We start from the raw sequence: 21,794 nt of genomic DNA on the forward strand, positions 1-21,794 counted from the left end.
AATACTCCTTTGCAATGCGTTTGCGGAACACCATCAGCCGATCATTGCTCGTTTTTTAACGACCGTGATCACGACACGATGACGATCGAACAGAGTTGCCAAAAGTAAAATATTGCATACAAATAATTGATAATAAAATTTTACTATGGTAACTCTGATAAATGCAACCGCGCACTGGTTTTATGTATACATACTATAGTACAGAGAAATATTAGTTTCTTTATTCACGCAAATACTAAATAACATAAGAATATTCGTAGTAAAAAATATAAAAGTTGTATTGCCCCTCTTCGTTTACTTTCATTTTAAATTAAATTCACTCCGATAATTCTTTCCGACACAATTCCTCTTTAGTACTTTGGCATATGATCCTCTGTGGGTGCTCCATGGAGTACTACAGTGAAAGTACTTTGGAAAGTACTCTCACGTATGTACTCTATGGAATACTCACAAACAAAGCGAAAGTGGGATTACCTACTCCTCTCCTAGGACATCGCAATGTTAATTGGAGCACATTTTTTGTATGAATACATATTAGTTTTGGAACACTCCTATACTCCCAAAGGAGTATTCCTTACATTATTTATGGAGTACTCGCGTTTTTTGAAGGGGAGCCCTTAGTGACCAAAAAGCGACAAAAAAAAGCAAATAATGCCAACGGACAACTGCGAATTTCTCATGCACAGAATTAGAAGCTACAAAACATGCGTAGGCGCCACGAATGGCATAAATTGAAAACAAATCTAGTTAGCGGTCGTAAGATTTTCAGCTGTTATAAGTAAATTGAATATCAAATATGTCGAAGCGTTGTTTTTTGTGTGATAAAAAGAGAGACAAATTTAATAATATAGACTTGCATTCGTGAGTATTTTGCAGAAAGCGAATTTGTTAAATTGTGCAATTTTTGTTTTAACTTGTTATTGGGCTTTTCATTTAAACCCCAGCTTTCCAAAAGATGCAGAAACTTGCGAGAAATGGGTTGAGGCATGTGGTCTAACCACAGATGATAATTTGAAAAATATGCGTATTTGTAGCAACCATTTCCAAGTTAATGACTTCAAGAGGGGGGGGGGGGGGGGGGCTCGGGGAGGGTTTCATAGAGAATCCCAACGCAGTTCAATTTAAAAGTGCATATAGACGACTATTAGTAAGGCACGAGTTAAGTGCGAGGTAATAGATTTCGAGTTAGCAAATTATGTTAATACGGCGTGGGGATTGTCTGTATATGTGGACAATGTTGTTCGTTATATTGCTGGCTATGTTGCTTGGAAGGTACAAAAGAAAATAAAATGTTCCACATGTCAAAGGCAATTGATAGGTGAAGAAATACCTTTACTTTCAGCAATCTCTTAATCATTGTCAAGAGAGAAAGGACTTGGGTGTAATTTTTTGCTTCAAACTCTCTTTTTCTAGTCACATTGACTTTATTTGTTTCAAAATTTGTTGCAATGGTTGGGTTCAGTAGACGTAACACCAGTGACTTTAAGGACCCTACGACGTTGAAGGGACTTTATATATGACTTACATTGTTTTGTTGATTTTCCGACAGGGTGGATACATGATGTATATTGGAACGATTTTTCGTCATCCCTTGTCAAATTTGGTTTTGAGACAAACCGGTTTCGGCGTTGTGCCAACATCATTTGTTCAGAACGAAAATCGACACTGATGATGGCACAACGCCGAAACCGGTTTGTCTCAAAACCAAATTTGACAAGGGATGACGGAAAATCGTTCCAATATACAGCACTTTATATATCCTTGGTCAGAAGTGGCCTTAAATATTGCTCAATAATATGGAATCCTTTCTATGAATCTAACTCCTATAAAATTCAGAAAGTTCAAACAATTTTTACAAAAATTGCTTTCCGTATGCTTCACTGGCCAGACGGCCTCCCATCACATACCAGCAGGCACAAATTGCTTGGTCTTCAGGCTTTGCATGACAGAAGAACTTTTATCTCACTCATGCTTGCCTATAATGTAATAAACTTTAGCACGAATTACTCTGATTTATCTAATTTGTTCATTCCATATATTCCACTGTGTGATCTTCGGCATAATAGATTATTTATCGAAATAACTTATAAAACGAATTATGTTATGAATGGACCTATAACTAGGACTATAAATCTAGCAAATCGATTCAGTAGTTATTAATTTAAATAACAGCTTATATAGGTTTATTTTATTATATTATATAATATATAATATTATTGTTTTCTATTTTTAACTAGTCCGTAAAAAAGCATGTAGTTATCGACATGTAAGAATGAAGTAGTTTATGGTCAGCGCAAAGAATTTATCAAACACCAAAGGCATGTCTCAATTGGGTGTATCCGATTTCAACGGGTTGTGTTCGCAACCTTTTCAAAGGGTTGCCAGCGCAATATATAGTTTCTCCAACCCAATTGTCAACCTTACCTAACCATGGCGAATCCTGTTTCATTGACAGCCGAGATTCTGGCGACACCAAGTTTCTCATGGAACACTCCACAAAGCCTTCGGGTAGTGTCTTTATCATTAATACAACAACAACAAAGCATGCGCGCAAAAAGTAATTACTAATAATGCAGATTGATATTATTGACAGGTTGACTTAGCACATTCTTTTTAACAACTGACGACTTAGCCCATTTACACATCATTGCCCACAGCACGTAAAAATGAAAAATGAAAATATTTTTTTTGTGATCGATGTATTTTGAATTCAGTTTTAAAACTGCATTAAAATGCAATTTTTCAAAAAAGTGACTTAGCAAATTTGCACATTAAGCTAACGATATGTGGTTATTAGACAAACAAATTTAAAAAATTTTTTTTATTTTGGTTTTTAGAAGCTTTATATATTCTTCACAAGTTCGTTTGAGTTCTGTAGACGACACTTAGTTTTTTCTGTTAACCAAGTTATAGCCCCTTAAAGTATGCTTCTTTTTTTATCAAATTATAAAAATGGTAGTTGTATCGACCGCAGAGCTTAAAAGCATATTAGAAGGTGTTACAGAGCCTTCTAAGACAAAATTCCATATCATAATAAAAAACAAGAAGGACGGGACTGTCTTCGGCTGTGCCGAAGACTTCATACCTTTCATGAATGGGGCTGAACAATAATCTTATCCCGTTCGTAATCTCCAAATAATCGGATCTATAAAATAAGAAATATATAGTGAAAAGATGTACATACCTAAACGATTTTTAAGATAAATATAGAATAAAAAATGGCAAAAAAGCCTCTTATATGAACGATGGGAATGGGATATATATTATATATAGCTCCGATCGAAATGATTTTTACAGGAAATCTTCTATGATATATTAGAATAAATATCACCAAGTTTAACGTTTTTATATTGGAAATTGAGGGAGAAATTGTCAAAAATCTTTCTATCTGAACGATCGGTTGTATGGGATATATACTATATATAGCTCCGATCAAAGTGATTTTTTCAGAAAAAGTTGTATGATATATTAAAATATATATCACCAAGTTTCACGTTTATACTTTCTAAATTAAGGGAGAAATGGCCAAAAATCTTTCTATCTGAACGATCGGTTGCATGGGATATATACTATATATAGCTACGAACAAAGTGATTTTTGAAGATATCTTCTAAGATATGTTAGAATATATATCACCGAGTTTCACGTTTATACTTTCTAAATTGCGGCAGGAATGACCAAAATCGTCTTATCTGAACGATCGGTTGTATGGGAGATATATGTTATAGTGGTCCGATCCTACCGGATCCGACAAATGTCTAATACAATACAAAAATACATCCTTGTGCCAAATTTCATTGTGATATCTCAAAATTTGAGGGACTAGTTTGCGTTCAAACAGACGGACGGACAGACGGACATGGTTATATCAACTCAGTTCGTCGCCCTGATCAATTCGGTATACTTAATGGTGAATCTATCTTGTATATTTCTCAGCGTTACAAACATCGGAACAAAGTTAATATACCCATGTTCATGAAAGGTATAAAAATAAATAGGGCTCCGAGATCCTCCCAATATAAGTTTCACATGTAGGGACGATCTTTTGCAACTATTTCGTAAGAGAACCGGCCCAGTCTAATGTACAATATGAAATGACATTCGGCATGCAAATAACTGGAAATGTTTAAAAATAACAGAGGGCAATAGCAAGCGAAAAGCCAAAGGTATTTTTTCTCTTTTCGGTGTGTGGGTGGTGCGGAAATTCGGTTGGTGTGTGCTTTGCGTATTTGTCCGTTTAATTTTTTTACTTTTTAGTAATTGAATTAAATTCGAACAATATGGACTTGTACATGTATTTGTGTTGTCCTTGTGTTTTGTGTATATGTATATGTATGTAACAAGGCATATAAACTATGAGGTATTAAACTGAGCTACCTTTTCTAAATTTATATTTGGAATGCCATATTTATTAAACGCGTTCTTTGTTGTTGTAATGAATGTTATTTGGTTGTTTTAAGTGACTTGGTGAAGTGGTGTGTGTGCGATGTGTTGTGTTGTTGGTATCGTACGTGCTAATTATTATTGTACTAGTCGTGGCTATTTTTAGCCAATACCAACCTGGATAGACGGACATTTCGCAGTGACCCAAAATGTTGAGCAGCACTGCACCGAGCAACGCCAACGCAATTGCGCTATTTTTTGCCATATTTATTTTTATTTTTTGTTGGTCTTTAGTTTTGTTTGTTTGTTTGTTGTTTTTTAGCTTTTAGTGCATGCAAAAATTACACTTTTTACGACGTTCGGCGCGCAGCGTTCACAGTTTCTATATGCTTAAGTAAATTTTTTTATTTAATTCGATTTTCTTCCTTTCTCAATTAATGCAGTATACAATTTCAATTAAATTTAACTTTTTTCGCATTTTTTAAAATTGCCATATGGTATCAAAGTATGTATGTAGGTATGTATGTATATCTCAATGACGCCGGTGCATATGTATGTGTGTGCGTTGCTTTGTGTGTTGGCGTTTGTTCTTTACGTTCTTTACCAATGCAGCATACACAATTTTTGTTTTGTTCTTATTGTTGTTGCGCTTTTTATTCCTTTCTTGCCGCTTTTTATGCCGCGCGTCCGCCGTATGATCCTTTGTGGTCTCTCTTGTTCGTTTTGATATCGATTTTAGTAAGCGTGTAGGCAGGCAGGCAGCCAATTGCTCAATGCCCGTTTCAATTCGTACGTGGCTAACAGATTTTTCACTTTTTCATTCAAATTTTCACTTATTTTTGTAACAATTTTCAAGCAATTCAATTCAGTTCATAGTTTAATTAATAGTTTTTATTTTTTCACTAGATTTTTAACAAAATTTTCACCAAATTTTCTATTTGCTGTGTAGGCGTTATTGTTGCTCATTGCAAAGCTGCTGCCTTTTCCATAGTACAAGAGAATAAATATCTTGATTTCCTTCAGGTTATTTGAGGTTCTCCGTTTCGTTTTCGTTCGTTTTTGTATCAACGAAGTATCCCGTTGTACTGAAAATTTTACCGTTGTCGTTATGCGTTTGGAGCTCAAGCGTTGCTCAATCGTTTACTAACTTCGGCTATTTCGTTTAAATGCTTCGGTTGAAACTTGTAGCTTGATGGTTGTGACGCAAAATGTGAAATGGTGGTGGCATATCATCCAAATGCCTCTGCTAATGGGAGCGTACCCAATTTGCGTAACCCACATGTGCTGTGTGTGTTTCTGTATGTTTTTGTGTGTGTGTGTGTACACGGAGGGAGCGTCATACTGCCGTTTGGGTGGTTATCTCTAACCATTAACTGCATGATATAGTAGAGAAATAGTTCAAATTCAAATGCTACAGTAGCCGGTTGTTTTGAGGTTTGCGTTGTGAAGAGCTATCAATGTACCGTGTTTCGAAAAATTAAAGACAGACAAAAATTTTTATTTTTATCGAATGGAACCCAGGATTCAGCAAAGGTAGACATTCCCCGCGCGGCAGTGATTCAGATCCCGATAAAAATTTAATATGCAAATGCAACAACAAAGTGATCCATATGAATCAATTTGTTGTTGCATTTGCATGTTAAGTTTTTATCAGGATCTGGATCAGTGTCCATTGGAGCGCAGGTATTGTTATACCCTATGGACACCAGTGAGGTTCATCACTATCAAACTACATATGTATGTATATCCGATTTTCCTAAGTTGAATTCTTATGTTTTAAGGCAGTCTGAATGCCAACAAAGATGTATATAATGTTATATGGAACTGTTGAAAATAACAACTCCGACCATTAAACGACCATTGTACTGTAGTCGTGATCCTATTAATCTATTTTGAATCTACCGAATTCCCTTTCTATCGCATTGGGGTTTTGCAGTGATTGTAAACTATAATATATATTATGGAGTTCTTGTTTGGCGGAAAGCCACACAAAAAACAACCTACCTCAAAAAATTAGAGGGGGTATGCAGACTATTAATGCTTAGCATTACGGCAGCGCTGAAAACAACCCCGACGGCAGCACTGTATGCGATTCTGCACATTTAGACCTGGTAGCAAAGAACATAGCGTTAACAACTGCAACCAGGTTCAGTGCCTCGGGGCAGCTTGAGCGCGGACCATACGGCCATAGTAGTATAGCGTCATCAATTACAGGACGAACAGACTACCCGATTCAATAAAGGTGAATGGTGGGCGCAAGGGTGCTCAAATGGCGGACGAGGCTATACATGTATGCGCAGATGGTTCCAAAGTAGTGGCAGTAGTAGGGTCTGTAGTATACTGTGGTGATCCAGAAATAAAGCTGCTAGATCACCGTAGGATTTTCCAAGCGGAAATATTAGCCGTAGCCAAAGCAGTAGAAACACTGGATGAACATAGTTTAAACTGCAACCGTGTTAACTTTTATATTGACAGTCAAACAGCAATTAAGGTAATAATCTCGCACAGCATCTAAATGCGTGTTAGAGTGTAAGCAGTCTCTGGAAAGAATCGGGACAGGGAGGAGCATACATCTATATTGGGTCCTAGGGCATATGGGAATAGATGGGAATGAAAAAGCGGATGAACTAGCTAAAAAGGGCGCATCCCTTGAAGGTTGCTCCGTAGACGTCACAATTAGACTGGGCGAGATTAAGCGAAGGCGAGAGGTGCACATTATCGACCACACGGAAACGGCGTGGGTTCAAGCGCGGGGCTGTAAAGTTTCGAAGTTTATGTGTAGGTTTGTTAGTCTAAGCAAAGTTGCTTCTATCATTAAAAAGAGAGGACTGTAGACACATGACGGGTATTCTCACTGGACACTGCCTTCTGGCGTCACATGCCTTTAAATTAGGCTTGGCCAGTGATAGCAGATGTAGGAAGTGCGGGTTGGAGTGTAAGCGATGGAGCACGTTTTGTGCTCGTGCTCTGCGCTTGCCAGGCTAAGACCCCAGCTATTACGAGTGTTACAGCTGTCAGATCTAGATGCAGCAAGTGGCTTAAGTCCTAGAAAGCTTCTAGTAGCCAAGAGTATGCGGTTATTTTAAAACATAGGTCCTGGTTTTTGATAGGGTTTTTCAGTTTGGCCGTTAAAATAAGCTTAAAACCTAAACTAAAACTACGGACTCATTTACTCTATGTGAAGAGAGTTCGTATGCAAGAATGCCAGTTCAGAACGCACACTGGAGAATTGGTAAGCCGTCTCCTTCCAAGGGACTTTGCACAATTATGTTTGGCGCCATTATTTAGCCGCTATATATTTGCAGATCTTTTTTTAAGTAGTTAGATGGTTAACCAAAGCATATAATAAGCTTGTCTGCCCCTGTCCCTCAATTATTCAATTTGACAGCCGCCGCCGTGTGGTGGTAGCGTGCTCCGCCTACCACGCCGAAGGTCCTGGGTTCAAGTTCCGGGCAAAACAATATTAAAAATATTGAAACATTTTTTTTAAGACCCATTGTTCGAAGTTTCTGAGATAAAAATCTTATCAGTGAGAATTCATCTGCCTTGTAGCTGCTGTTCGGAGCCCGCATAAAATATGTAGGCCCCATCTCGCCAATATCTTGGAAAAATTAAAAAAGAAGACGATACATTTTAGAAAAAGAATCTTGACCTGAATCTGCTTGGAGGTAAATCACGCCAAGTTTTATTTATTTTTTGTTATTCAATTCTCTACCAAATAGTCCAGGAATGCGAGAATTGAAAATAGAAAAAGAAACTGAAGTTCGACACTATTGTCTTCAACCACCATCAGAGTACTATGCCCAAAGTCAGTTAATAAAGATTCTGTAATGGCTGAGGCCGGGCTCTCTATTGACATTAAGCTAACTTTCTGCCTAAGGGAACTCAAATTAAAGTATTTACGCAGTAAAGACAATGTTGACATGGATTCCTGTAGCATTGAAAGTACAAAGTATCGGTATCGCAGCCGCCAGCAATGTTGTACGACCCTCCATTTTTTTTTATACCGCAGGTTGCCTTAATGGCCTCCTAATCATACCTAATGTTTCTGTAGCAGTTTAAGACTATAGTTTCCTGGAACCGTCTAGCTCTTCTCTCCATGATATTACATGAGTCAGGCGGTTTGGTCATAGCTCAGTCCTAGTTTAGTTTTCGTTTTGAACCATCGGACATTATAATATCCCTTCCGCTGTCTAAGCCCTCTTCCAATTCCTCTCTCAGAGGATATCTTATGTTGTGTACCTCGCCAACTGCCGTAATATAGTTCATATAAGACGTTCGTTCACTTACGAGTAACTGTAACTAATCTTGTCAGGATTACGAATGCGGGATGTGGGAACGTGAGTCAGCTCGGTCGCAATTTCTTTCACAACATGCTTCACGATATTTTTGACAAAAGATGAGCTTCGCCTCAAGAAGTAGAGTTTTTAAATATATTTAAAGTCCAAATTTTTTATTTAATTTTTTAAGAATTTCATTTTTTTAGGAATCACATTCTGCATGTGCGTTTCGTTCCACTGTGCACTGAACCACCTCCAGGCAAACGGACATGCGCAGGCGTATGGTGAACCAGCACAGCAAACCAATTCCATACCAATCCTCATACTCTCAGGCATCGTCTCTTATGGTTTTGTATTTGCAAAATGTTTCGGTTCCGGTTTTGGTTTTGTGAATGATTCAAAAGTAGCCCCGAAATGATCTTGAACTCGATCCTGAAGTTCTTCAAACAAAATATTGAAATGAACCTCAAATTGATGCCGATATAATTCTGATATAGACAGTTTCAAACCGATTTCGAATAGATCCTAAAAGCAAATATTAAAATATGCTGAGATAGTTCAATAGTTATATTGAAAACAATTCTGAAATGAGCAAAAAAATTTGTTCAAATTTATTCTCAATGCAATTCCGAAATGATTCCTAAATGGTCCCCAAATAATCGAACACTGATCTCGAAAACAATACCGAAGAAATTCCGAAATTATCTCAAAAACCATAATGGGATGGTTGGGAGATAGTTGCGAAATAAACACCAAAACAATCCCGAAATTATGCAAAACCATTTCCGAAATTAACCAAAGAAAGTTTTGAAATGTTCACGGAATACCCCCAAAAGGGACTGATCTCTGTGCAGAAATGGAACCAAAATTGTCACGAACCGGTCTCGAAATGATATTGTATCGAATTTAGAGAAATTCCACTTATTTGAAACTTTCCGCTAACGTTCGAAACGATATATGTTGAATAAATCACTCCAATATTCTTTATTGCAAAATGGTCTTTACTAGACTACTTTGGAAGTAGTACAATTATATTTCACAATTATTCTTCACTTCGCAACTGATAGTGAGTTTCAATTAAACTGATTACTGATTACTCAGCTTGCGCTGCTTTTATACTCTCCGTTGCTTCGTTCGCATATTTCTCCTAAGGTCTAGACGTTTCGCCTTCTAGAACTTTTGTCTCTTCTACTTGGTTACTATCTGTATACATATATATTTGTAGCTTATGTTTATCTTGTAGCCATATTCGTGTGTGTGTGTGAGTAACTACTTCGGCTGATTACACAAGAATGGCAGCTTGCTTTATTGTTGTTGTGCCTTTATTTACTAACAACATATTTATGCTAAAATTCGCCACAATATAGACACAGGCCCTTAAAAGAATGCCGAATTCCGGAGATACTCTTCAAATGATACCGAAACTATACGAAATTAATTGGAAAGTTTTCCAAAACTATTTCGAATTGATATACCAAAATTTCGCTAGCAAATCCATCTTTTAGTTTTCAGATATCTAATTAAACCCGGTTGCTGGAATTGAAACAACTTCTGTGCCTCCCAATAACCGTTACGCTTACAGTTTCGGTTTCATGCCTTGCTTTTAACATACGTCGACACAAATGAAATTTGCAGCCACAAAGTAATGCGCCATAGTGTGCGAAAAAAATTTTGCATTAAATTTTCACTCGGGCGAATGGTACCTACCACACTCCTCACATCGGGCGCTCATAGCTTTTTTCTGTTAAGCTTCGGCTGTATTTCATTGAAGTCTTTACGAACAGGTGGCGGTGGCATTGGGCACGTTCATGGGTTTGATGTTCGCAGTCAAAACCGCTCCAAAAATAGCAATTACAGCAGCTAAGGAAAAATATTCGATATGAACTAGGAAGGAGAGCGAGAAAGAGAGCGCCAGTCAAAAGGCCAACAAAAAAGCTTCAGAAAATTTTTTGAGATTGCAGCTTTTTTCACATTTGTTTGCTTCCGCGAGTATGTAAATGTGTGTGTCTGCTGCCACTTCAGGTAGAAGTTGCGAGTGTGTATGTATGTAACACGACAACACTAAACCAATATTCATGAGGGATAGGACACATTTTTCATCAATGAAAATTTTTGTTGAAGGACCTAACGCTCATGCGCTTCCCATTACAGTTGCTTCATTGAACTTTTTCCCAACGCTCACAAACAAACAAGCAATTAACCAAACAACTGAACATTTGCTCAAACATTTGTGTCTATACAGATTCATCGCTTGGGAGGATTGAAACGAACCAATTCTAGATTTCGTTTTTGTGCCCCATTGACGTTTTGGCTTTTTGCGCATAAAAAAGCTTTCCTAATATCTAATATATTTCGTACTTATAATATGTATCTTTTTATGAACTTATGTATGTACTTATCATGTAACATTTTGTATGATTTGAAGTGTGTATTCAATAATTCCCTTTCGGCTTGAACCCATGTAATATACGAGCCTCAATCAATAAATTCACTTCTTCGAAACAGGTTGCTCTGCGAAGGTAGATTGGCATTCTCCTCTGCACATCCTTTTACGAACTCGCTTCCAAAGAATAGATTTTGAAATGCACCCGCAGACCTAGAAACCAGTAAGTGCCTTGGAGTTGGTTTCATGTGGCCTGCTGTACGGTGTGTTTTGTCGAAGGCTGACGGTGCACATATCCAATCCAGAGCAGAGTAGATGGCCCACTTCCACATTTGAATACACATCAACTTGTTGATCTAAGCCGGTTAAAGGTAAGAGAAGAAGCGAGCGGATGATGGAAGAAGCTAAAGCTGCTGGTTGAGTCGAGAAAGGTGAACTGATGGCTGAGGCCAAATCCAACCGGCGTAGTGGGTTGATGGTGAATCGGTTGACGAATACCTGAAATCGCCGGTGGATCGGAAAACAATGAAGCCGTGAAGGGATGCCTGATGTCAAAACAAACCGGTGTAATAGGTCAACGCTGAATCGGTTATCGGATATTCAAGAATACCGTTGGAGCAGTGAACAGTTGAGGGCGATTCATAAATTACGTAACGCATCTGGGGGTAGGGGGCCAGGGTCAGTGTGACGCACTATTTAGGCGGAGTTGAACAAGCGTCACGGTGAATGCAGGGGGAGTTATCGAAAAGAAAGAAAATTCGCATCGCGTTATATATAGATCCCACCTTGGTTGGTGTCAGGATCTTGAGATAGTAGCTAGAGAAATATAAACCGCTGTATGGTTGAAAGTTAATAGTGAACGGTGAATGTTCGGCCGTTGATTGGTGGAACTATGAGTGATACGTTGATGCATATGTTACCTGTAAGTCTAGAATGGCGAAGCTGGTGAACGGTTGATTGCCAAGAAGGGATGGTAAATGTTGCAACGGGTAATCGTTCATCTGTGCCAAATTAACCAGTAGATGTAGAACGGCTAAACTGGTAAACGGTGCACCGGCTGATGGTTAATGACGAACGGTGGAGGGTCAACTGTTTGACGGTTGAGTGGTCGACCCCGAATAACTGATTGAACCGAACATTATACGTGGAGATAGATTAGTGAATAGTGAGCAGATGTACAAAATAACCGGTAGGTTTGGTGAGCCGACATCATAAGTATTCGGCGAACAACCCGTTGTCATAATAGTCGGTAAATCGAAGAATAATGAGGCGAAGTTACACGTTGGGGGCGGAGGCACCTACATATGTACGTCTTCGTGATGAGGGATGTACACTGCGTAGATTGCATTCCCTCGTAGGGCTCTACAGAACAAATATAGTTGGTTCCCGAAGTTATCAACCGGATTTATTGTCGATAGTGGAGGTCACAAGATTTTTTAGTACAGACTGACCATACTGAAATCCATACTTTCGACCCTTTAGCAAAGGCAAACCGTATAAAAATAAATAAATACCATGACGATATACCAACGCTAAACTGTTTACTTAAATTAAAGACATTTTCAGTCTATGTGAAGTATTTATTAACCGTCAGTTCAACCTTTGCAAGGAAAGTAACTACCATTGTGTTTTCAGATAGAAAATAAAATTCGGCACTACCACCCAAGTAAGGATCTTCGTTGAGTGAGATCAATTGGTCAAAATCAAGATCGAATCAAAATTATGAAGAGTTGAAACATACGAGCGGTCCTTTTGCTTTTACTGTATATGTCGGATCAACAGAGGGCAACTGAATAGAATTCACAATGTTATTTATAATCTGTACCGTCCTCATATATGTATTTATTTTACAGCTTAAACTCAAATGTCGGCAGAAGAATAGAGGAAATTCCTGTATGCGACTAGAAACATATACATACTGAGTATCAAATCAGCATGGCATCGCCTCATTGCACCTAAGCTGTTGGTACTTCATGTATCCACAATTTATCTCTGCCGGAGCTATCCACATGAGGAGGAAGAGAAGTCCGTTCTTCAGTATCTAGGACTGAATGACTCGCGTTTATGTGCGCAAGTTTTTTCGCCGATCTGAAGGAGGTAAAGGAGATGTTTAATTCTGTTGCTACTTAAGTTCATATGGAAATGTATTAATAGGTATTCAATAAGAGAGCTCCTCATGGAACTTGAGGGTGGGGAGGGAGGGCTGGCCTGAAGGTTTAATGTGGCTATATAAATCGTTCCTGAGATGGTCGGGCTAGCACCTTAATGGTGCTGTGTTACCGGAGCGTACCGGATCTGTATCCGGCAAAGGACCATCACATCGATAACACTCCCCAAAGCCTTCGGGGAGCAACCTTATCGCTACAACAACAAAAACAAGAGATATCTATGTGGACAAATAATATTTATATTATATCTCTAACCGGCACTCATTGAGGGCATTCATAAAGGGTAAAACTGACTCCAAGTGGAAGTGTTGGGAATTTAATGGTACTTTCCCTCAACCTAACCAACTTGACTGAAAAATGAGAAGTTAAGAGAGTACTGTCCATTCCTTTCTTGTCCTTTCGTCAGTGTGCACGAACAGTGCCAGCCTCGGCTGAGCCAAAATGTTTTCTGGCCTGACTTGGTTGGGGCGAAAACTAAAGTGGAATGGACCTAAAGGATGGCACCTAAACTCCCTTCTGACAAATTGGCGGAGTGGAGACGTGTAATGCTTCCCTAAACTGGATTTAGGGAAAGGTTTGGTACTTGTAGGTCCAGATGTGCCTTATTTAATCAAAACGAGTTCCAGGCAAACTCATAAATTTAACCAAAAAGTGCAATTTCTGGAAAGGGAAAGTGAGACGTCTTTAAAGAGGCAGAAACGCATTAGTACCAAGAGCTTGAGCTGCTAGCCTCCATAACGTCCTCAAATTTTATCAACAAATTCGGCGACGGATGGATGGTTTAAAGTCCGAGGCAAACTCCTGTAAGAACGAAAACAGCGACCTTGTATCCGATGTCCAGAGAGTACTTAAATTATGGTGGGAACACTTACCTGTTCTTCTAAATGGAGATAGCGATGTACCGCCTAGAGATGATGAGTCCGAACCCACAATCGATGATGATGAATAAATGATTATGACGAAGTTTGACTAGCAATAACCGAAATATGAACGAACGAATGCATGCCTTATGATTGGAATTTAAGTGTTCTTTGCTCAGTCCACAATTAGGGGGGTCCAACAAGCTGCACAAACTATCGCGGAATAAGCCTTCTTAATATCGCATATAAAGTCCTATCAAGCCCATTGTGCGAAAGAATGAAGCTAACCGTGAATCGGCTGATTAGACTTTATCAGTGCGGCTCAGACCTGATAAATCTGCATTCAGAAAGATTTTCACTATGCGCCAAATCTTGGAAAAACCCGCGTAAAAAGAAAGCCGTCTTCGACAACACGAAAATCAGCTGCCTATTTGTTGCTATGTCTGAATTTGGTTTCCTCGCAAAACTTATAGGCTTGTGCAAAATGATGTTGAGCAACACAATCAGCTAAGTCAGAATGCCAGAATCGGGAAGGACCTTTCTAAGCCTTTCGAAACTACTGGCGTATGCTGACGACATTGATATAATCGGCCTGAAGCTCTGCTTACTCCAAACTGGAAAGCGAAGAAGAAAAGATGGGTTTGATGGTGAATGAGGACAAAACGAACTATCTGCTGTCATCAAACAAAGAGTCAACGCATTTGCATCTTGGCAACCACGCCAATGCGGGCGGTCATAATTTCGAAATAGTAAAAGACCTCGCGGCCATCGTGGTGTGATGGTAGCGTGCTCCGCCTGGGTTCACACTCCGGGCAAAGCAACATCAAAATTTTAGAAATAAGGTTTTTCAATTAGAAGAAAACATTTCTAGGCGGGGTCGCCCCTCGGCAATGTTTGGCAAGCGCTCCGGGTGTATTTCTGCCATGAAAAGCTCTCAGTGAAAACTCATCTGCCTTGCAGATGCCGTTCGAAGTCGGCATTAAAATATGTAAGCAAGGCAGATTAGGTTCACTGAGAAGCTTTTCATGGCAGAAATATACTCAGAGTGTTCGACAAATCACTGCCGAGGGGCGACCCCGCATAGAAAAACTGATTTATTAATTTTCAATGTTGTTTTGGCTGAATCGTGAGCCCAGGATCTTCGGTGTAATAGACGGAGCACGCTACGCCATACCACGGTGGATGGCATATACGATGAATATCCATATAAGTTCTACTATATACAAATATAGTCTTCAAAGTTTGGGCTTCCAGCAGTAGCTTAGGAAAGATCAATAATCTTATTTAACAAGCGGGCCCTGTAAACGCCTACATTTGGTTTAGCGCCCTTATCAGCGCAAAGCAAACTCATAAACCGTTTTTAGCCAAAGCCAAGTGCTTGTCATAAGCTATGCTATCATAATATTTGTTAGTGTAAACGTATGTAGCTAAAAATTTATGTAATTTAGTTTGTAGCGTTAGTTTCTCAATTGGCACATTATGTATTGGCTTTCAGTCAGTCACGTTCGATATCTTAGACATTTGTTCCAGTGACTGCATAATTCGTTCAATGTAATAGTTATGCGGTAGGTAGTTATGGATTAAAGGAAATATGCTCATTGCTACTTGTCCTCGCTGGTGGTGTTGCTGTTGTTTTTGTTGCTGTCGCTGTTGGGTTGCAGCCTTGAACTGGTAATGTGTGCTAATAAGGCTTTAAGTGGATATTTTTAAATTTAACAAACTCCGTTGGATTATGCGGTATTTCTTATATAAGTAGGCAAAAATACTTAGAAGAAGCCAATAATAACGATGTTTATTAACATAAAGCAAATACACTTGCTTGCATTCATACATAGTTGATGGTCAGTTTCAACGGCAGCTAAATATGATGAATTGTATTGCAGTGGGGGTGTGGCAGTTGCTTACGACGCATTCGTCCTTATTCCTGTAACGTGAGCAATCTAAGTAGCAGAGGCGTAGTAAAAGAATTATTCGGGGGTCACAAAATTAAAAATTCAAATTTTGTTAAGTGATGATAAGTACTTATTGTATGGAATAATGTCATAGTATTGTCTTTGTTCAGTGATCCATTTATTGAAAATGTTGTTGTAATAATTAATAAAAGCAAAATTATAAATTGATTTTCCTCTATTTTTGAGTGAATCGGCCAATGACTTCTTCCACTGTGATATCAATATTTATATTGATACTTAATAGGGCAAGTCCATTCAATCTATCTTCTCCGGTTGAATTCCTTATCCAATTTTTCAAACGCCTCAATGTTAAAAAACTTCGTTCGCTGCTGGCAATGGTTACAAGTAACGTGGCTCCAATCTTCAAAAACTTGAAAACGTGTGGAAAATTTCATTGCAAAAATTTAATACGTCTATGAATGTCTTTAGGCGTTCTTCTGCTCCAATCCAACGTTGTCTCCATAGTAGGACTTCATTTTTCACCATAGATACCGCGGTTCCAGTAAGTGCTGGCCACTGATCCATTATTATTTCGACAGTTTCAGAAACATTTTCACCTACTTTTCTGACCAATTTATCGGGAATGACATTTTCAATAATGGAAAATATGTTTTTATGCTTGATGAATCTATGATCGATGAAAGGGATGAATATTAATTTGCGAAAATATTCTTCTGCTGAGCTGTTTTCGTAGTTTTCTCGATTTTTTTGACGACTCACAATCCTTCAATCTTCGCTCCGATAGATTCAGCTAATTCTTTAGCATCAAGAAACATTTCTGTGAACTTTGACCTAGCCGTTTCCTTTCTTTCAACAAAATAGCCAGATCATCAGCCGCTGAAACTGCTGCAGAAAGATCAACACTTTTCCCTTGAAGGTAAGAAGTAAATGTTGAGCCAAAGAAAAAATTTTGTTGATAATAACCATTGCCACAATGAATCTTCCAATCCTCAAAGTGTGTAGATAATGAAAGCATTTATAGAACTTTCAGCATTTCCACAGTCATCACAACCATTCCAGTCTCCACTCATGGCAGCTGCACCGTCGTATACTTGAGAAACCAAAAACTCCAGGTCGATCTTCAGCTTCTTTGAAATGTTTATCAATGACGAAGCAATTCCTCCACCAGTGCAATCATCGATCGGGACGAACTGTAGAAAATCTTCTCTCACAATTATACCATCTGCAGTTTTTTCAGTATAACGGAAACATAGTGAGTGTTGTTCCACGCCAATAATGTCGGTTGTCCTATCTGCGAGTATAGTGCAGCATTCGCTTGCTTTGATTTTTGCAACAATCTTTTCAAGAATTATGTGCCCGCAAATTTCGATGAGTTCATTGTGAATCTTTTTGAATGTGGCAGTTTGAAATAAATGTTTCTTCAATGTTTGGTCACCAGCATTCATCCGAAATCTTAATAAAGATCTAAGGTTACCATCATTATGGGGAGGAGTATCGAGAGATATAGGACCAGAATCACGATGTCCTCTTGAAGCTATTTCTTGCCTGCCGATGAAAATTATTGTTTCGACGATGGAGCGAAAGATTTCTCGATTTCGTTGAAATTGAAATGTATATCAAATCAAATTTTACGAAGCTACTAATATTTCGGAGGGGGGTTTGGGGCTCAGAACTCACGTAATGCTAAATATTGATAGCCTTCATACCCTCTCTAATCTTTGAGTTATGGCCGTCTACTAAACAAAGGCTACATTGTATAGGATAGGCTTAACAATCGCTGTTAATACTCAATGTGAGAAAGATAGTTATAGAACCCATGTGCACCCCAACGTTCTTTTACATGAATTAAGTGCCGTTGCCATGTTACTTTCTGGAATGATTCCTCAATATTTTATACAAAGTTTTCCCTGTGAGGTAAAAGGCTTATAAGTTGGAAAAGGAGGGTAAAGCAAAATTTCTAAGATCATGTGCAAATCCTACGACGTTAGACTCACAAAGTTGCCTATATCTCTAAAATTAGAAGACTTAAGACTAACGATGAGCATATTAACTGGACACTCCTTTCTGGTGTCACATGCTTAAAAGTTAGACCTCGTCAGTTACAGCAGAACTGCGAGCTGTAGGAATAAACGATTGAATACGTTCTGTTTTCGTGTCCTGCGCTCGCCATGTCAAAGCTCCTGCTACTAAGGGCGGCAGAGTTGCCAGATCTCGAGGCAGCTATTACGCAAGGTCCTAAAAAATTCTAGTAATCGGACGGACCTAATTGGGGGTTTTCCGTTTGGTCGCCAAACAAATTTTGGTAACACTATTGGATCCACTCCTGGGTCGGAGCGATACGGCTCATGTTATTGTTGTTGTGGCAGTGCTTCTCCCCATTCAATAGGTGCGGTCACTCACAAATTATCATCAATAACCTCTAACGGTAATCCGAGGAAACTTGCTGTTTTAACAGGGTTCGACCGGTTAATTCTGCATAAGTAAGAGATTAACCTATTACAGTATCCAGATCGAAGTTCAGCTAGAGTGACGCGAGTCTCATTGGCGAGGTTGCTTTCCTCGACTGCGAGTTATGTGTGTTTGTTATTGAAAACGAGGTTCACCCGCCATTGTGCCTTTTGTACTTATTTTCTTCATACCGCTGGATTCTAGAGAGCCGAATTTCTCCATAGTGCTAGCGGAGATGACCACTCACTCTCCTGGGACGTGGGGCTTCTTCAATCAGAGACCTGTTGGGATGCCCAGGCATTGGGTGTTCAACAGAAATTATTTGTTCAGGATTTCTTTTCTCTCCTTTATGAGGAGTATTCTCGCGTCCTTGTGATGTTCTGGAGACATGAGAAGATATCAGGAGGCATTTCTGAGCGCGGTGTAATAGCAGGCCTGCAGTTTCCTTGAGTGTGTTTCTTTTAGGCTCGGCGACCATATCGGAGACGCGTACCAAGTGTGGTCAGCGAGGGACCTAAGGACATTGTTACAGCATTGTATTAGAATTAAGCCTCCATTACTGATACTTAGCATAGACTTGACTTGACTTGGTGCAAACTTGACAACTTAGCCACGATTATACTTTACTTAGCGCCTACAATCTGACATCATAATCAGGTTTGAAATTTTTTTTTAAATAAATGTCAATTTGTATGACAAAATGTCAAAATGACATGGAAACAAACAAATGGCATCTCAAAATGTAAACGTCACTTAGAACTTACATCAAAGAGGATAGATATATATCTATCGTCTTTGCTATCGTTAACTAAATATACTCGCTATGCTCGCAGCAAGTGGCAGCACTGTTATTTGACGTTTGATTGCACTTTGTTGTTTTCTTGGTGAACAATAGTAAAATTTGGTTTTTGGTAAACACACAAAAGAAAGACATTCGTAAGAAAATCATCCTTAAATTTAACAATTTCGATAAGATGGCTGCATTAAAAGGTAATTTGCAAAGTTATTATGCCCAAGAAAGTTTATAATTCATTTTTTACTTTGGGATTTTGCTGTATTGCATTTGTATCAATGATGGATTTGCGTGGTATCTATTTGTCAATTGCAAACCGAAGGGTGAGTTAACAATAAAATAAAAGACAAAGATCTAAAGCCATAAATTGCCTTGCAGTGTAAATTTATGCAATTGACTTTATTTGTTTATTGCAGATTATTAATATGTGCATTCCTAACATCTTTGGGCATGACTTTCCTCATATTGGCATGTGCGGTGCCACAACCAAAAATTTTCTATCCATTTTTTGTGCTGTTATTCTACGTACTGTCTGTTTTACCAGTATTCGTAGCTAATCGTTTAAATCCTGGCAATGAAACTAATCCAAGAACAGAGTTTGCCCTATTCCTATGCGCCGGCATGGTTCTTAGTGCATTTGCATTGCCACTGGTATTAGCACATAGTGAGGTGGTAAGTAATCTGCGATGCATCCAACAATTCAGCCTCAGCTGTTTTAAGAAAAACTTGCAATATTAGCAAATGGTTGGAAAGCGTTGCAACTCAGAATGCTGAAAGCGACATATTTCAATTTAAATGCTATGAATTCTTATAAAGATAATCCGTTTTTCAATAATTTATCAGATACTTAATGCGTTCTTCAAAAATTTCTTGAGATCAAATGCTGCGCTCACAATTCATATCTTTCTTAAAGTAACTAATTTGCATCTTTCAGATTTCATGGACGGCTGCCATTCTAACATCAATAAGTAATATTATTAACTACTGCACAATTTTTGGTTATTCAATGAGAGATATCGACGCTCCTTACGGTGGAATGTTCTAAATTTTCCCATTGTTAATTTGTGCGCCATAAATCTTAACAATGAAACTCTATTAGGTAAATGAGTGCAGAAGCGTGGATTATGCGGGTTTCCATGAAATGAATTAAAACCAACAACAACTAAATTACTCAATTTAATGATCATCTTAAATATCAACTTGAAATTATCAGATATAAAAAACGTATAATATATAGATATACATATATATATGTATATATTAAACTAATCAAAGCTAACGCCACACATAGTTCGAAGTAGCAGCTATGAAAACTCAAAAACTCCCACATCCATAATAAAACAAATAATCATATTTAGTATTAAGAGAAAAATATAAACAGCTTTTTGTATTAACGTTCTTTATGGAAAATTGCTATTGTAATAAATTCACGAATTGTATCTAATATTATTCCTTTAAAAAGATGTGTTATTAAAAAAATTTAAAATAAATCTATGCTAAATATACTTAAGCCGATGTTATACGAATCTCATCTCGATAAATCTTTCACATTGTCATGTAATCAATCGTAAGCATTGTTTTGTTTTAATTTTGTCATTTTGATCACGTACAAAATTCTTAAAATTTTAACAAATAAAAAATGGGCGAATTATTAGCCTTAGAAAATAATTTTGTATACTAAAACTTGGTTGAAATTTTAAAAATATTGCTTAAATTATATTTCAAAATTTGTATCCAGAGACTTCAAAATGTATATGCAACATACAAAATGGCAGAAACAAATCATTGATGCACACGCCTTTCTGAGGTCGATTTAATACTGAAAACGGCACTTAAACTGGTTACCATCTGCCGTGCGAACTCATGTGGCCTCACTGCTTTGAGTGCAATAAAATGAGACGTACTCAACATTTTCCAAACTTTACCGGCTAATGGCATACATACAAAAAATGGATATGGAGCTGACGAGCAAGATCCATAGACGGAAGAGGTTTAGGTAGACCTCGTGTTGTTGTTGTTGTTGTTGTAGCGATTAGTTACTCCCCGAAGGCTTTGGAGAGTGTTATCGATGTGATGGTCCTTTGTCGGATACAGATCCGATACGCTCCGGTAACACAGCACCATTAAGGTGCTGGCCCGACCATCTCGGGAACGATTTATATGGCCACATTAAACCTTCGGGCCATCCCTCCCTCCCCACCCCCAAGTTCCATGAGGAGCTTGGGGTCGCCATAGCCTCGTCTGTTAGTGAAACGGGATTCGCCGCTCGAAGGTGAGGTTGACAATTGGGTTGGAGAAGCTATATATTGCGCTACACAACCCCTTGAATCCCAGGTAGACCTCGTCCCTCACTTTGGTTTGGGGCTGTGATCTAACGTATTGTGGCGAATACTACCATCACTATGATGTTAGTAAATAATCACAACAACAAATACAGTAAGCAACAAAACTTTTGTACATGCACACACATAACCAACAGCTCGATGTGAAGAGATATCTCACACAAACATGTAGTCATCAGCCGAAGTTGTTACTAACACATACAAACGTATATAGCTCAATGACC

At 38.3% G+C, this 21,794-nt stretch overlaps 2 protein-coding genes across 2 annotated transcripts in view; one reads left to right on the forward strand and one right to left on the reverse strand.

Annotated features, from left to right (window-relative positions):
• LOC137245383 (uncharacterized) overlaps positions 1-5,446 on the reverse strand; it is a 47,456-nt gene extending 42,010 nt beyond the window's left edge. Inside the window, exon 1 of the mRNA XM_067775945.1 lies at positions 4,561-5,446. Within this exon, the coding sequence (XP_067632046.1) occupies positions 4,561-4,648 (88 nt within the window). The 5' untranslated portion in view covers positions 4,649-5,446. The remainder of the gene's footprint in view (positions 1-4,560) is intronic.
• A 13,833-nt stretch (positions 5,447-19,279) lies between these two features.
• On the forward strand, positions 19,280-20,754 carry LOC137247085 (leptin receptor gene-related protein). Its single transcript, XM_067778151.1, has 3 exons — positions 19,280-19,425; positions 19,644-19,900; positions 20,163-20,754. The coding sequence occupies exons 1-3, from the start codon at positions 19,410-19,412 to the stop codon at positions 20,271-20,273; spliced, it is 384 nt and encodes a 127-aa protein (XP_067634252.1). The 5' UTR covers positions 19,280-19,409; the 3' UTR covers positions 20,274-20,754.
• The last annotated feature ends 1,040 nt before the right edge of the window (positions 20,755-21,794 follow it).

This window comes from Eurosta solidaginis, chromosome 3, assembly GCF_040869045.1.
Source record: "Eurosta solidaginis isolate ZX-2024a chromosome 3, ASM4086904v1, whole genome shotgun sequence".
NCBI classification, from domain to species: Eukaryota; Metazoa; Arthropoda; class Insecta; order Diptera; family Tephritidae; genus Eurosta; species Eurosta solidaginis.